The sequence below is a fragment of the Acinonyx jubatus genome, chromosome X (genome assembly GCF_027475565.1).
Source record: "Acinonyx jubatus isolate Ajub_Pintada_27869175 chromosome X, VMU_Ajub_asm_v1.0, whole genome shotgun sequence".
Lineage (NCBI taxonomy): Eukaryota > Metazoa > Chordata > Mammalia > Carnivora > Felidae > Acinonyx > Acinonyx jubatus.
The window spans coordinates 118,772,444-118,785,945 of NC_069389.1; the positions used below are offsets into that span (position 1 = coordinate 118,772,444).

General features: G+C 46.3%; 1 protein-coding gene across 11 annotated transcripts in view; it reads left to right on the top strand.

The window, feature by feature from the left end:
- AFF2 (ALF transcription elongation factor 2) overlaps nucleotides 1-13,502 on the top strand; it is a 455,357-nt gene that overhangs the window by 269,918 nt on the left and 171,937 nt on the right. For all 11 annotated transcript variants that reach the window (XM_027054786.2, XM_027054788.2, XM_027054790.2 and 8 more), the window contains one exon: nucleotides 12,394-12,438. In XM_027054786.2, the coding sequence (XP_026910587.1) occupies nucleotides 12,394-12,438 (45 nt within the window). The remainder of the gene's footprint in view (nucleotides 1-12,393; nucleotides 12,439-13,502) is intronic.

Consider the following 13,502-nt stretch of genomic DNA (forward strand, 5'->3'; position numbering starts at 1 on the left):
CTCTCTACCTTTGAAATTGAAAGCTCTTAACTTTAGATTGGAGAGTTCTTTTTTTAATATAATACTGTTTTTTTTAATTTTATTTATTTTAAGTAATCCCTGTACCCAATATGGGGCTCGAACCCACCGCCCCGAGATCAAGAGTTGCATGCTCTTCCAGCTGAGCCAGCCAGGCGCCACTAGATTGGAGACTTCTGCTAATTCGAGATCACAAGTTGATGAGCACAAGTTGAAGTTTTGAAATTAATTTTCTTTGGACCACAGACCGAGTGACTTGTTTTCATGGTTTGGAGTCGCTTTAGAGACTGGATTCTAGGCCGGCCCCTTTGTTTTATATCTAGAGAAGCTGTGACTTGCCAGAAGTCGTACGGTGCCATAGTCACTACCTGATCAAGTCTGTTCTCTTATTCAAAGTTAAGGTCAAGTCTCATTTCCTCGCCTGACCACCCCAGATCCTTGGACAGTTTTCCCTTCTCTGACTTTCCGTTAAAATTATGGTCAAAGCCGTTCATCTGTCTTTTTATTATTTTTTAGAGATTTTCTTTTTAAGTGATCTCCGCAGCCAATGTAGGGCTCGAACTTAAAACCCTGAGATCAAGTGTTGTGTGCTCCACCAGGTGAGCCAGCCAGGTGCCCCACATCTATCTTTTGAAAAGCAGCTTTGGCACACAGTCTGGGATTTCTAGGATAGTCCCGATGTGAAATAATCACCTTCGTTCTCCCTGTATAAGATGTTCTGGAAGTTCGCATATTTGGTCATCCGAGGCATGCCACCCAAACTGGCTCTCATACTCACCCAAAGAAAAATCCTCGTGCCCGTGTGCCTGATTCAGGGATCAGAAGATGTGTGCTAATCGCCACTGTTGTTACTCATTTTAGGCATGTAGGTCCTGTATGCTCACCTAGTGGATATGCCCCCTGAGGACATTTAGTCCGTCCTTCCTTCCTTCCTTCCTTTCTTTCTTTCTTTCTTTCTTTCTTTCTTTCTTTCTTTCTTTCTTTCCTTCCTTCCTTCCTTCCTTCCTTCCTTCCTTCCTTCCTTCCTTCCTTCTTTCTTTCTTTCTTTCTTTCTTTCTTTCTTTCTTTCTTTCTTTCTTTCTTTCTTTCTTTCTTTTTTGGTGGGGAGACTGTTTTCTTAGCATGAACAGGGGTAAGTGTGGTTATTTCCCTGAGTGTATTTTATTCGTGTCAGTCATGTGTGGTAATTGTACCTGGAATTATAAATAGCTGCCAGGTGTCTGTTTATCCTGCATACTTTCACAGCTAAGAAATAACCAGTTCCTGGTTTTCACGCACATGTGAGACAAGCTAAGATCATTGGTGCCATGCATATGCCATCCACGTTAATTGGCATAAACTGTCAGGCTCCATAAACCGTGGTACATCATGCATCACTTCCTCTTTGGTGTTCGGCGTATTAAGGCGATGGGCTCACGATGCGCCACGGAGCAGGCCCACACTTAATGCCACCGACCCTTACTTTATGACGCCGTGTCAAGGGTCTGTGTTCACAGAGTGATTTTCTGGAAAAGTGCCATGCCCTTCCATGAGCCAAATGTTTCAGAGTGTCCCATAAATGCTGGGAAGATGGGGCCTTGGGGCCATCTCTCAAGCTAACTGGAGATACTAAGTAAGGCCCAGGGGAAGTTTAAGAAACAGGAGCTTCTTGTATTTGTTGTATTGATTTTGCTGCCAACAAAAAAGTGTAACCAGTCGTGGTGTTTTCAAAGAAAAGCATCGGGAGTAAACTCCAGTTTTAGAGAGCAGTTTCCCGGACGCACGTGTAGGTGCATTTGGGGGAAGGGCCACGATCGTGGATCGTTATCTATAATCAAACAGCGTGGTGATTTTGCCAACTCTCTGTTCTCAAATAGGAGACCATCTTCATGGTAATCAAACTATTACTCTGACACAGTTTGCTTATCGGGAGACCAATTTGCAATTGTGACCTGAAAATGGAGGTTGTCTTTCAATTCATTTGAATTGCAAACAGGGTAGGCAACCTATAGCTACTGTGGCATATTTTTTAAAGCAAAATCAGGCACCTACATTGACCTCCTATTTACATTTCTTTGAGAAGAAAAAAAAATCACATAAAAGCTATCAAGAAACACATTTCACAGCAGGCAAATTAATTGGTTTTACAGTATTTGAATGGAGGGTTTGTCAAATAAAACATGCCGTGACAGTTAATAGTGTCATTTAGAGCCAGAAAATTATTGGCTTATTTGTTATTGGATAAAAGGAAGGCAAACATTTTGTATTAGGAAGTTTTAATGTGTTTAAAATCCTCATTAGGGATTAATGGACATGCTTGCTTAGCATAACGCCTCATTAATTTGGGGCTAAACAGTTACTTCTGTGTTTCAATCTCAATGTTGTTTCTTAACATTTTTTTTTTTACTTCTCTTTAATTAGATCTTGCGTTTGAGTTTGGTCTCTACGCCATTGGAGATGTAGAATTAATTAATGAGATTTATAAATCTAATGGAAGTGAGTTATTCTTAGCTATTTCATTTTAGCGAGCAGTGAAACCACATGTAAGCGGGCGCAGATCTAAGAGATTTCAGAAGTATGGGGAAAAAAACGCAAACTTCCCTGAATATATTTAGCAGTGTCACTTGGCATTAATAGATAAAAGTGTTTTAATTAGAGTTATAAATAATAGGGGAGCTGGCGAGGCCTCAGCTCCCAGGCGCGCGGTTTGTACTTCCGGGATCATCACTGTCAGAGAGAAGAGCGGCTCTAACTTTTTCTGTGGAATGACGGCATCATCCGCTGGCAATTAAGACAATCCCAAGTGCAGGCGTTAGAGAGTCAAGAAGGCACCGAGTTCATTAGAGGTTAGTCTGAAAGTGGAGCCACTTTCTATCAAGTGTATTCTGTTGCCACATTTTTATTGAGCACATGTACGGGGACGGCTTGTAAACTCGGCTGTGCTGATGTTGCTTTAAGGAAAATTTCACTAGAGGAAAATCACACTGAAATCTGGGTTTCTCATTTGAGAGCAGACATTTGAATCATTAGCTATGTGTTAGAAGACCGAAGTGGTTTCTTTAGGGCAAGGGATTGTGAGTGTCAAGGAGAGACCTTCATCTTCCAAAAGTTTTTCGAAAAAACATGAGCCCAAGATAGGTATTTAAAAGGTCCTTCTGTAAATGGGGTTACAGCACTTAATTGAAGACCCCATAAGATGCCTGTGGCAATGTCTTCAGAAGCTGCCAGAAAAATCTGAGCCCGTACTTCATTTTTTGCCCCAAAGAGGGGGGTCCTTGTCAATCCAGGTGTATTATAAAAGATAATCATGTTTTAAAACGTTTCACGCCAACGATCACATGGTAAACGTGGAAAGCGTTTGCTTAAATACAAAATATTTTCCTAATTTAAAATAGCTCATCTTTAACCAATTTGGAAACTCCTTTCCAGTGTTCTGTGGGAATGATCTCTCTCAGGAGGCTATGGGTTAATCGAGTGCTCTGCTTCCCTCGAGACAGAGTTGAATTCATTTAGCCCCAGAGAGGAGATCCTCAAACCCCGTGGCCATAGTTGGCCCTGGGCTTAATTTCATCTGGCCTTCTGGGTTATATTAGGGCTTCACCACTGTGGGGTCCCAGAAAATCATTACTGCTGCTCCTGGGCTCTCTGCTTGTTTCATGCAGAACAGAGCCTCTCGCAGATTAGAGCAGTTGGAGAACCATGAACTGTGGGTAATTAGCTAATCAGTGTTGGAAAGGGCAGTACTCATAGTGGGCAGAAGAGTGTCACCTCCTCCTAAATCACCGGAGCTACTTGGCCTCCGGCTCCCCCCCTTCTCCCTGGCCTCCTCCTTCCGTTATCTCCATACTCCTCGGGATCCCCACCGCATCCCCTGTGTTTCACGCGTAGCTAGCTAGCTCTTTCTCTCTCTCTCTCCCTGAAACCTTGCTCAACTATTTCGCACCTTTCCTTTTCCTTCGCCTTTCCAATAACCACCTCCCATTCTTAGCTGATGACCTTGTGACATACTGCATAGAGAAAAATAGATACGGTCAAACACGGCCCCATCTTCTCAGTCCGACCCAACTGCTTATGTATCTAGACACTCTGCCTTCCCTCCTGTTACAATGGAGGAAGCGTCCGGAAGGGTCCATGCTCCTACTTCAGGCCATCCTCTCCAGTTGGGTCCTGATGCGCTCTCTCCTCCTCGGGGACTTTGCTTTCACCGCCATCTGCTTTCTCTTTTGCAACACCTTCCCCCTCTCTACTCATTGGTACATAAAATGCCTTCATATCATCCCTCTTAAAACAAAACAAAGGAAGTACAGCATCTGGCCTGCATCCCAACTTCCTCTCCCCCCATTCCTTTGCTCCCTTTCACGGGAGGAATCGATTATTCCCTCTCTCCTTCCACCCCGCGTTCCCTCCTCAACACATTCCAGTCAGCTTTGCGCCCACAGCATGCACTGAAACAGCTCTGACCAAGGTTGCCCATGACCTAGACTTTGCCAAACCCAATGGCCAAGTCTGCATCCTTATCTTACTCAATGACCGCTTTCTCCTTGAAGTACTTTCTTCTCCAGGGCCTGGGACACTGTGCTTACCTGATTTTCCCCGATGCCTCCCTAGCCCCTCCTAAGAATTCATGTTTGGCTTTCCAATACATGGCATGTGATAATATGCTAATGCTTTAGGTCATGTGGACCCCTAGCAAAAGAGACTGTAAATGGTCTCTTGTAAATGGTCTTCAGGTTCGGTTTCACGGATCAGGCCAATAGGATGTGTGGGCTGCGTGTACTATATGACTATATTACATAAGCGTTGCCTTCTTAATTATGTCTGTGTTGATTGGTCCGAAACTTAGTTTGCCTTTCCCCTGCTTTTAACAACCATCAACAGGGGAAGAGAAAATGTGACTGGAATCTGACAATTAGCATCAGTGATCCATGGAGAAAATAATCCATGGATAAGAGATAGAGAATTGAATGTTGAGAAGTGTACTACTATGTAGAATAAAATATATGTAATATAATAGAATAAAATCGGAGGTGAATACAACTATAAAACTCAAAAGATACCCCAGAGATCATCTCACCTGGCAACCAGTCCAAGACGAAGGTTGCTCCGTGGCCAAACGGAAACTGTTAGAACAATGGTATGTGTGAGTGTGTTTGATGCTATCCTTTTTTCAGAGATTGCGCCCTTCCTACCTTTTGGATATTGTTTTTGTAATGTGCTTTCAGGGCAAAGCCAAAAGTCGGCAATCCTGTTATTTTTGTAACGTCACATGAAATACAAAACACTAGGAACTTGTGATATAATCCCATGCCTTTGTCGTATAGGCTGGAGAGAGATGAAGTGAACTGTCCCAAAGCACACAGCTAATTAGTGGTAGAACTTGGATATGAAACTGTTTCCTGTCGGTATGTTTTCCTTTCACTGCCTTATAAGATCACAGCTGAAAGCGAGGTTGCTGCTTTGCAGTGGTTTGATTGCTGGATACCATGAGACTTTGCTGTGATCACGGAGCGGTTAGGAGTATCCAAAAACTCTGAAAACCCTTAATGTTTACTCTGTAAACAACAAAATTCAAACGTGAACTTGCTTGTTGGTATGTCTTCTTGGCAGACGTAGCTCACGCATGCTGGCCTTGTTCACAATGGCTATTGACTGAGTTCAGAGGTTGCCTAACTTCACCCCAGTTCATACATCTGTAGTGTGACGGTATCCTCTTTTACTGGAAGAGATTACGGCCCTGCACACAATTCAGCCACTAACGTTAATGGCAGTGCAGTAAGTAGGGATTTGGTGGAATCAAGATTTCAATTTTAAATGGTTCCTGGTTGCGATGCCCCAGGATGCTAGACAGGACAGAAATGGGTATCCCACGGGCCCTGAGAAGTGGGATGCGTGGCTAGGAATCTCAAAAGGAAGGGGCCGTGGCTAGAAGGTCTATGGGTTATAGGCAGGCACTGAGAGCAGACAGGCAGGAAGGGGCAAGCAAGTTGGGCCAGAGACTGGGAGGCTGGCAAAGGGAAGTAGGAGCGTGCATCTTAAGTGTGAGCAGCACAGTTAAGGAATCGAGGTGCAAAGCGTAGAGAATGTGTAAGTAGGAGGTCTGGCCCTGGAGCCCCCTGGGCCACAGAGACCACATGGCCTAGGCGTGGGCGTGGACAGCGGCAACGGTGGCAGCGGCCGGAATGACCTCGCTGCCAGCCCAGGTGACCAGAGGAATGAGGGGCGCTTCCAGGTGGGCTCTTGGTTTCTTATGGTAATCTTTCTAGATGTGTGCCTTTTCCTTAGTTTTCTTTAAGACGATAGAAGCCCACTGCCCATTTATAGCTCACTCTTCTATAGAAACTAGTCATTACACCAAATAAATGAACAGTGAGCTAATGGCTATTCAGAGCCCAGTGAATTAAGTACTCTTCACTTGAAATTCCATCTGCCATTAGGTACTCTGAGCTGATGATGGGCCTGTCTGCATATGCATTCCGCCCTTGCCCATACCTAATGTAATCAGTGAAGAGATGTCCTCATAATGAAGCACATCGCCCACCCTTCCCACCTCCCCCGCCCCCCATGTCTCTCTGTTGTCTTACCCCCTCAAGTTCCATCTCCAGCCTCCTTTGCCGTCTTCAGGGAGAGCCAGCAGGTGGAGCAGCAGCCTGAGACTCCTTATACGTCGGGCCCCTCCACAGGATTTAATAATTAGTGACAAGCACAAGATGTCATGGGGACCAGTTTACAAGGTGACCAAACTGTCTCCTTAGTGGTCCCACGTCTCAAGGTGCTGACGCCGCGCCAAGGGCCTCAGCGGCAACTCGGAATAAAAGTTGGGGAGGGGGCTTACGACACACCCACTACCAGGCTAAGGTATAGCTCAGCCTCACAACAGTCCGAGAAATGCACGTTTTGCTTCCCTTATATAGATAGAGAAACAGAGGCTCGGAGAAGTTCAAGTATCTTGCCCAAGTTCACAAAGCAAATTAAGTATCAGAGCTGGGATTAACATCCAAGTCGGTCCACCTTCAAAGACCGTATTCTTTCCACTCCCCTTTGGTGCCCCCAGAAAATGTAGCAAATTATCTCGTTTATTTGCTCAAATAAATACAATGTGCTTGCGTCCTCTTCCTTTTTTAGTTCTAATTCCATGGAAGATTCTAGACAAAGGGTCATTTTTCGTACTTGGCGTGAAATGGCAAGGACATTAAATTCCTTTGATCTTCCTGTTCTACTTTTTGTTCCTTCCTTTCTTAGAGGGAATGGTGGCTATTAGCTTCTTTTGCGTGGGGTCTTTTGGCCATGTGACTCCCTTAAAAATTGGCCCGAAGCAGTATTTTAAAGTAAACTCCAACTCTTTGGACACCCAGGACTTTTGCTGTATTAGAAAGAAATTGGAAGGTGAGCTGGCTGGCTGTACCATGTAACCGTTGTGAAATCTTTTTTGTTTTGATTAAAGTTATATTACCTGAGGACTTCTGTCTGCGGCTTATGTAATATTAACTGTTCCCGTTTAATCAGAGACTCATGAATACCAACTAGAGTAGGGACAGGTTAAGGTGAGGCAGGAAGCAAGGGACTGACGGATCCTGACGTGAAATGGGTTTGCAGTTTTCCAAATTGGAGAACTGGGACTCCCTGGATGAGGTGGGGAGAGAAAGGGATCCCCAGGCACATGCAAATTAAGAACTTCTGAGGCTGCTGCCCCTTGTTTTTACAAATGACCGGCCATGGGGATTCAACATTTTTAACAGTCGGGAGACTCATTTGGTAGTACAATATCATAACCTGCCTTTTCCTTTTATTAGTAATGCCGTGTCCCATAAATCAATCAGGGGGATAAATGTGGCAATTTGTTAATGAAAATACAAACGGAATTAGTTAGGCGTCCGCCATCTCTGTCAGTCACGCATATTGTTCGGCTGGGCCGTTAGCGTGGTATTTGGTGTTACGGGAATCCAAGCATCCGCTGGCAATTAAGCTTGGGATTTTTGAGTTTTACTTTGTGAAGCCTTTGTCAAGGTGGAATACGCCCGGAATGGTGGGCTTTGATTGCCACATATTGTGGGACGACAACCTCAGGGTGATTTTAGGGGGGAAAAAAAAGAAAAGAAAATGACCCTTCTTCTCTCGCAATCCCTTAATAATAATGCACTCAGAGGCATGCATTGAGCTCCCCCGGGTTAACCGTGTGATGATCACTATTCTTTTAATGTTTTACATTAATCTCCGTGTTTTCTATTAGTACCAGCTACTGCTTATGTCTCTCAATGCCACAATCAGGGTATTTTTGATATGTTGTATTACCCTAATCGCCAAGAAGTATGCCCCAAACTGATTAATTCTAGAATGATTAAAACATCCTATGCAATTAATTCATTTATTGTTGCTGCAGTTAATTGAATATTTGATGATTTAAAGGCACCCTGATTATCTCCTAAGATATGTGTTTATCACCAGGCAGATGATGCATGCGTGGTCTCTCTGTGGCCGCATGGGGTGGCAGGCGGTACCGTCACGTGCAGAGAAGGCAGGCACTTGCGAGGGCTCTCAGTCAACTCGCCACCTGCCCGCCGTGAGCCTGCCTTGCCTGGCCCTCACAGGACAGCATCGGTGCCCCGCATGAGAGGGTCGTCGGGGGCCAGGCGGGAGAGCACAGGCCCCCCCCCCCCCCCGATGCGGCGCGCAGCCTGCTGTCTGCTCTGGGAGGAGGGGGCGGAGAGGGGGACGCGAAGGATGCTGTGGCTCTGAGTGGCTAACTTGCACTTTGTGGACTATCTGAATACTCAAGAGTGGATTGAAAGCGAGGAGAAGGTGGCTCGGGAATTGAGCAGTTCTAATCCCGCTGTCACCACTAGTGTTAGTCTCCTTTGCCACCTGTCTGAGTGACTCCTCCAGAAGTACTGAGAGTGGGGTGTGTGTGTGTGTGTGTGTGCGCGCGCGCGCGCGCGAGAGAGAGAGAGAGAGAGAGAGAGAGAGAGAGAGAAAGAGAAGTGGGGGAGAGTGGCACTGGGCAAAATTTTGGGGCCGAGCCCCAGCCTCAGTGCAGCTGTCTTCAGTGTGCAGAGTGACCCCGGTGCGCAGCTCTACAGGGGGCTCAGAGACTGAAGTGGCCTCAGGTGATCCCTGGCCTCCCACTCCCATGTGGAGTGAGGACTACGGCGGGGACCTCGGCGGCTGGGAGCTCCTGTGAGACATGGCTCTGTCCGTGAACCCGGTAGGTACCCCTCTCCCCGACACCTAAGCCCGACCTCTCGTTCCATGTTGTCTGTTCCCTGTGTAAATGTTTGTCTCCCCAATTTGCGTAGAGTCTGGAAGCTGGAAATTATGTTGTCTTCGGCGTCTTCAAACCCTCCCCCTTGGCACCATCCTGAGCACAGTGTGAGCTCAGTCAGGATTTGTTGTCTAAAGAAAGAAATGCGAGAGCTGATGAATAGGCGGTTGGCGGTGAATGCGATCCCATTACCCGTGGCACGACTACCTTACAATGTATGTCCCAGTGGGTCTCTAATTGTTTGTTTTGCCGTCCCATCTAGACATTTAACTCCGAGAGAAAGAGGCCAAATCTCATAGCTCTTTGTATCACCAACCCCCCATGCCTAACACTATTCTAGGCGCAGAGGAAGTGCTCGCTGGTGATTTCAAAAGCACGGGCAGGGGGAAAAGCATTTGCCTCTCAGATGTAGTTGCCCGGCGGTGACAACAGCTGTGGGACAGGGCTAGACGAGTCTGCGGGACTAGGGACTCCATGCCAGTGCTGGATTCCACTACTTTCTGAAACAGGAAAACAATCGGCGCACTCGCTGTGGATGCATACTTCTTTCACTGCCCTTGTCTGTAGAGTCCTTCCCAATCCTGAGTGCTAGGCACCCCAAGAAGTCATTATTAGATTTGCTGCAAAGCCCCAGAGTCGACAACTCTTTCTATGTTGACACCACTTCCCCCATAAGGAAACGGATGTTTATAATGCCAGGTGTGGGAATGATATGTACAGTTGGCAAGAGTGAGTCAGGTGTTGCCTTGAAGAGACGAGAAGACTAGACTTTGTAATGAAGCAGTAAGAAGAACAACAGAAACCCTGTGAGATTCGAAAGGAGCGGTGTTATTATTATGGTGATTTTATTTTATTCTACTTTATTGTACAGTTGGGAAAACTGGAACTCAGAGGGGCCCTACCCAAGTGGTAGGGGCCAAAACTCCCACCCAGCTCTTTATAGACCCACAGGCAAGTGTCTGTGCTGCCTGCATATTGCTGATATTTGTTTCTCTGTAGTTTAGAAATTAATCTTATGGGGATTTTTTGGCGGGGGGTTGGGGGGTGGGGGGAAGAGAGCCAAGCCCTCTTTATGAGAGAGGGACATACATGTTGAGCCCAGATGGCACACACTGATATGATGCAACAGTGATAATGAAGATCTAATTCTGCTATAATCATGTTGACCTTTGTCAGAGGTTATTTGTTAGAAGTTCAAGGATTGCCTTGGAAGATACAGTTGCTGGAGCACTGAGCAATGGAATGAGGTCGTATTTGCTGTTAAGATTAATCACTTGAGCTCTGGAATCCTGTAGTATGTTAGACCAGCATCACCCAGTCTGTGTTCTACAAGCACTCATTCTATGGGATGGTGGTCATCGTTGATTGGGAAACAACAATCGCGAAAATTAAAAACCCAAGAATTCAATGATCAAGAAAGTTGGGAAAGTGTTACATTAAACCAGTTAGACAGGTGTCTCAGAGCCTTTAATTTGCATGGTGGATTTGCTCGCGGGGGGGGTGGATTGCAGCATTTCCCACACTTCTTTGGACACGGACACTTTCATTTTGCACACCTAGTGCTGTGGGATGGTGTCTGTGGCACTTACTGCAGTCACGGTGGTATGTTAACTCTGTGATTCCTCATATCCCCCTTCCTCCTGAGTCTACGAACTCCATGAGGGAGGCAACTGTCTCTCCTCTTACTTTTCATAAGCCTAGAGGCACAGTCCCTGGCCCTCAAAACTTTGTGTTGCGTGAATGAATGAATGAATGAATGAACTGTCCTGGGCCAACCTACCCGTGGTTCCCTGTTGGAAACCCATATCGAAGGTCCTTTAGAAAGTGTGCCTGGCCCACTTTTTCAGTCTTTCCTTCTACTGTTCTCTCTACCCAGTACTAGAATAGCATTGTTCTGAGAAGGATAACTGAATAATTTGCCCTCCAAACTGGGACTTTAGTAAGGGCGAACGGAGACACTGGCGATAATTCCTCCAGCATTACAGGTGTAACATCCCAGATGACAGACCGCCCCCTCATTATTGGTGACTATTTCTCAGCCTGCCTCCCCCGGTAGGGATTTCATGCTCCTTTACTGATGGTTATAGCATGTATTTTTATAAGGTCGAGGGACACTGGAGCCATATATTTTCCATTTTCCCCAAATACGCGTGTGCTCATACTTCAGTCTTTCGGACTAACTAGGGGGCTATCACTTAACTGCCCTTGCAAGAGATCGGGACATATAGCCTCTGTGGCAGTGCCGCCTTTACAGGGCTGACCTTTCCCTTCAAGGCAGTGAATTAAAGCGACCAGATGTTCTCCTCACCAGAACTGGAGGGAAGTGGAAGGTGACAAATGGTGAAGGTGTGAAAGAGAGAGGGATGTTGGGGGGTGGGTGGTGCTGTAACTCACACGAGTGACATCATGCCTGGCAGACCTTTCCCCGGGGGGTTGTCCCGTACCCAAGTCCCCCGTCAGGCACTGCTTTACAGCTGGTGTCTCACTTTGGTGTCGGGCTTCTTGCTTTCACTGATTATGGAGATCGGGAAGATGTCACGCTTGGAAAGACGGCTCGTGGGATTCGCTTTGTATGTTTGTGAGATTCTTTCTCTCCGAGTGCCAAGGCAAGCGTGCGGTTTACACGGGAGTTTGAACCTTAGTGTTTTGGAGAAGAATTGTAGGCGTCCGGTTGGACCCCGAAATTAAAAGAGAACTTAATCATAGAGGTGTTTCCTATAAGCCTCATCTTTAAAAATATGTAATTATGAAGAATATATTAAACTCTGTCAGTGGGTCAGATAGGCCTTAAAGATGGGGAAGCCAAGCCCCTTCTTTGGATAGATGAGCAAAGTAAAGCCTGGATGCACCGGGGGAGGAGAGGCCAGCATCCCACAGAAAATCAGTGACAGAACGAGTCACCCTTTCTACAGTCTTTCTGCACCTTCCACTGTGGTCTGACTGCTTCGTGAAAGTAAAACAAAATTGGCCACTAGCAGATACTTTCTGCTTTGTACTAACTAGGGGAAAAACCCACATCGATAGCTGTATTTGCTTTCTTTACTGTTTTTCCTGCGCTGTAAAATATTGTACAACGAGCTTCTCTGAGAAGAGCTAGATCGTGCTTAAGGTTTGTTTGTTTGTTTTTTATTTTATTTTAGGTAAGCCTTCCCAGCGATCCAAGCTGTGTTGAAGAAATCTTACGGGTGAGTTTAAACCTTTATTTCTGTGCCTTTTAATAACGAAGCAATGGATCTGCTTAACTAATTACTTCACTGTTTCGGGGGGGGGGGGTGGGTATCCTGATGGAGAAGTCTCATTTTCCACTTTGAAGACCCCTCTGCTCCCATCTCCTGGTTCAGTTCTCCCCTGTCACCTGTCCCCCAGCCCCAGCCAAGCTAGTCTTGTTGTCTCACCAAGCTTCTATTTCATTCTCGTGCCTTTCTGGCTCTTTCTTTTGAGACTCCCCACCTTCTTCAGGAAACTCTCCCTGTTCAGGCAGCCTTCTCTCACTCTGGGCGTTCTGCTCTCTGGGACCTCCAGTCTCAACTTCATTGCCACTTCCGGCTCCTTTGTGGGTGGAACATGGTTATGGGGCTTCTGACCTACGATGAGGGGGCAAGATGCCAGAGTGGGGAGTGAAGGCAGGTTGTAGGAAATGTTACTAATGGGGGGATGTGGGCGTAAGGATGGCATGGAGGCAGCACAAAGTTGCAAAAGGTGGCAGTGACCCCTCCCAAAGTAGATGATTAAACCAGAGGAAACCCCAGAGCCCAGCCTGCAAACTGCGTCTCCTGTCTCTGGCTGTTAGCATCCTAAGAACTGCAGTCGTGACCGTGAGTTCCAGGGCCGGCTCTACTGTTTGTCACTCTGTGATTTGGACAGAGAACTTCATCTTTCTCAGTCTCCGTTCCTCGTCTGTGAAAGAGGATAATAATACCTGCCCTGATTCCTTTATAAGCTGCCAAGTGGTATATAAGTGCTCGTTATTATGATAAATGATGATCCGTGTGGCCATGAGAAAACCACGCAGGCTTTCCGCTGAGGAAAGACAACAATCCGTGTGCTGTTGAAAATTCCGCACGTCCTTTCCTCACTTTCCAAAGTGAGGATGTCGCCCCCAACTCTCCCTGAGACTCCCCGTGGTAAGTGCCTTCTCAGCAGCCCAGTGGTCCAAGCCAACCCTGTGATGGTACAGCCGAAGGAGTAATAAAGAGGAGAAAGCTGTTGATCATCACGTTCACCGACCACCTGATTTCACCTGTTGTGG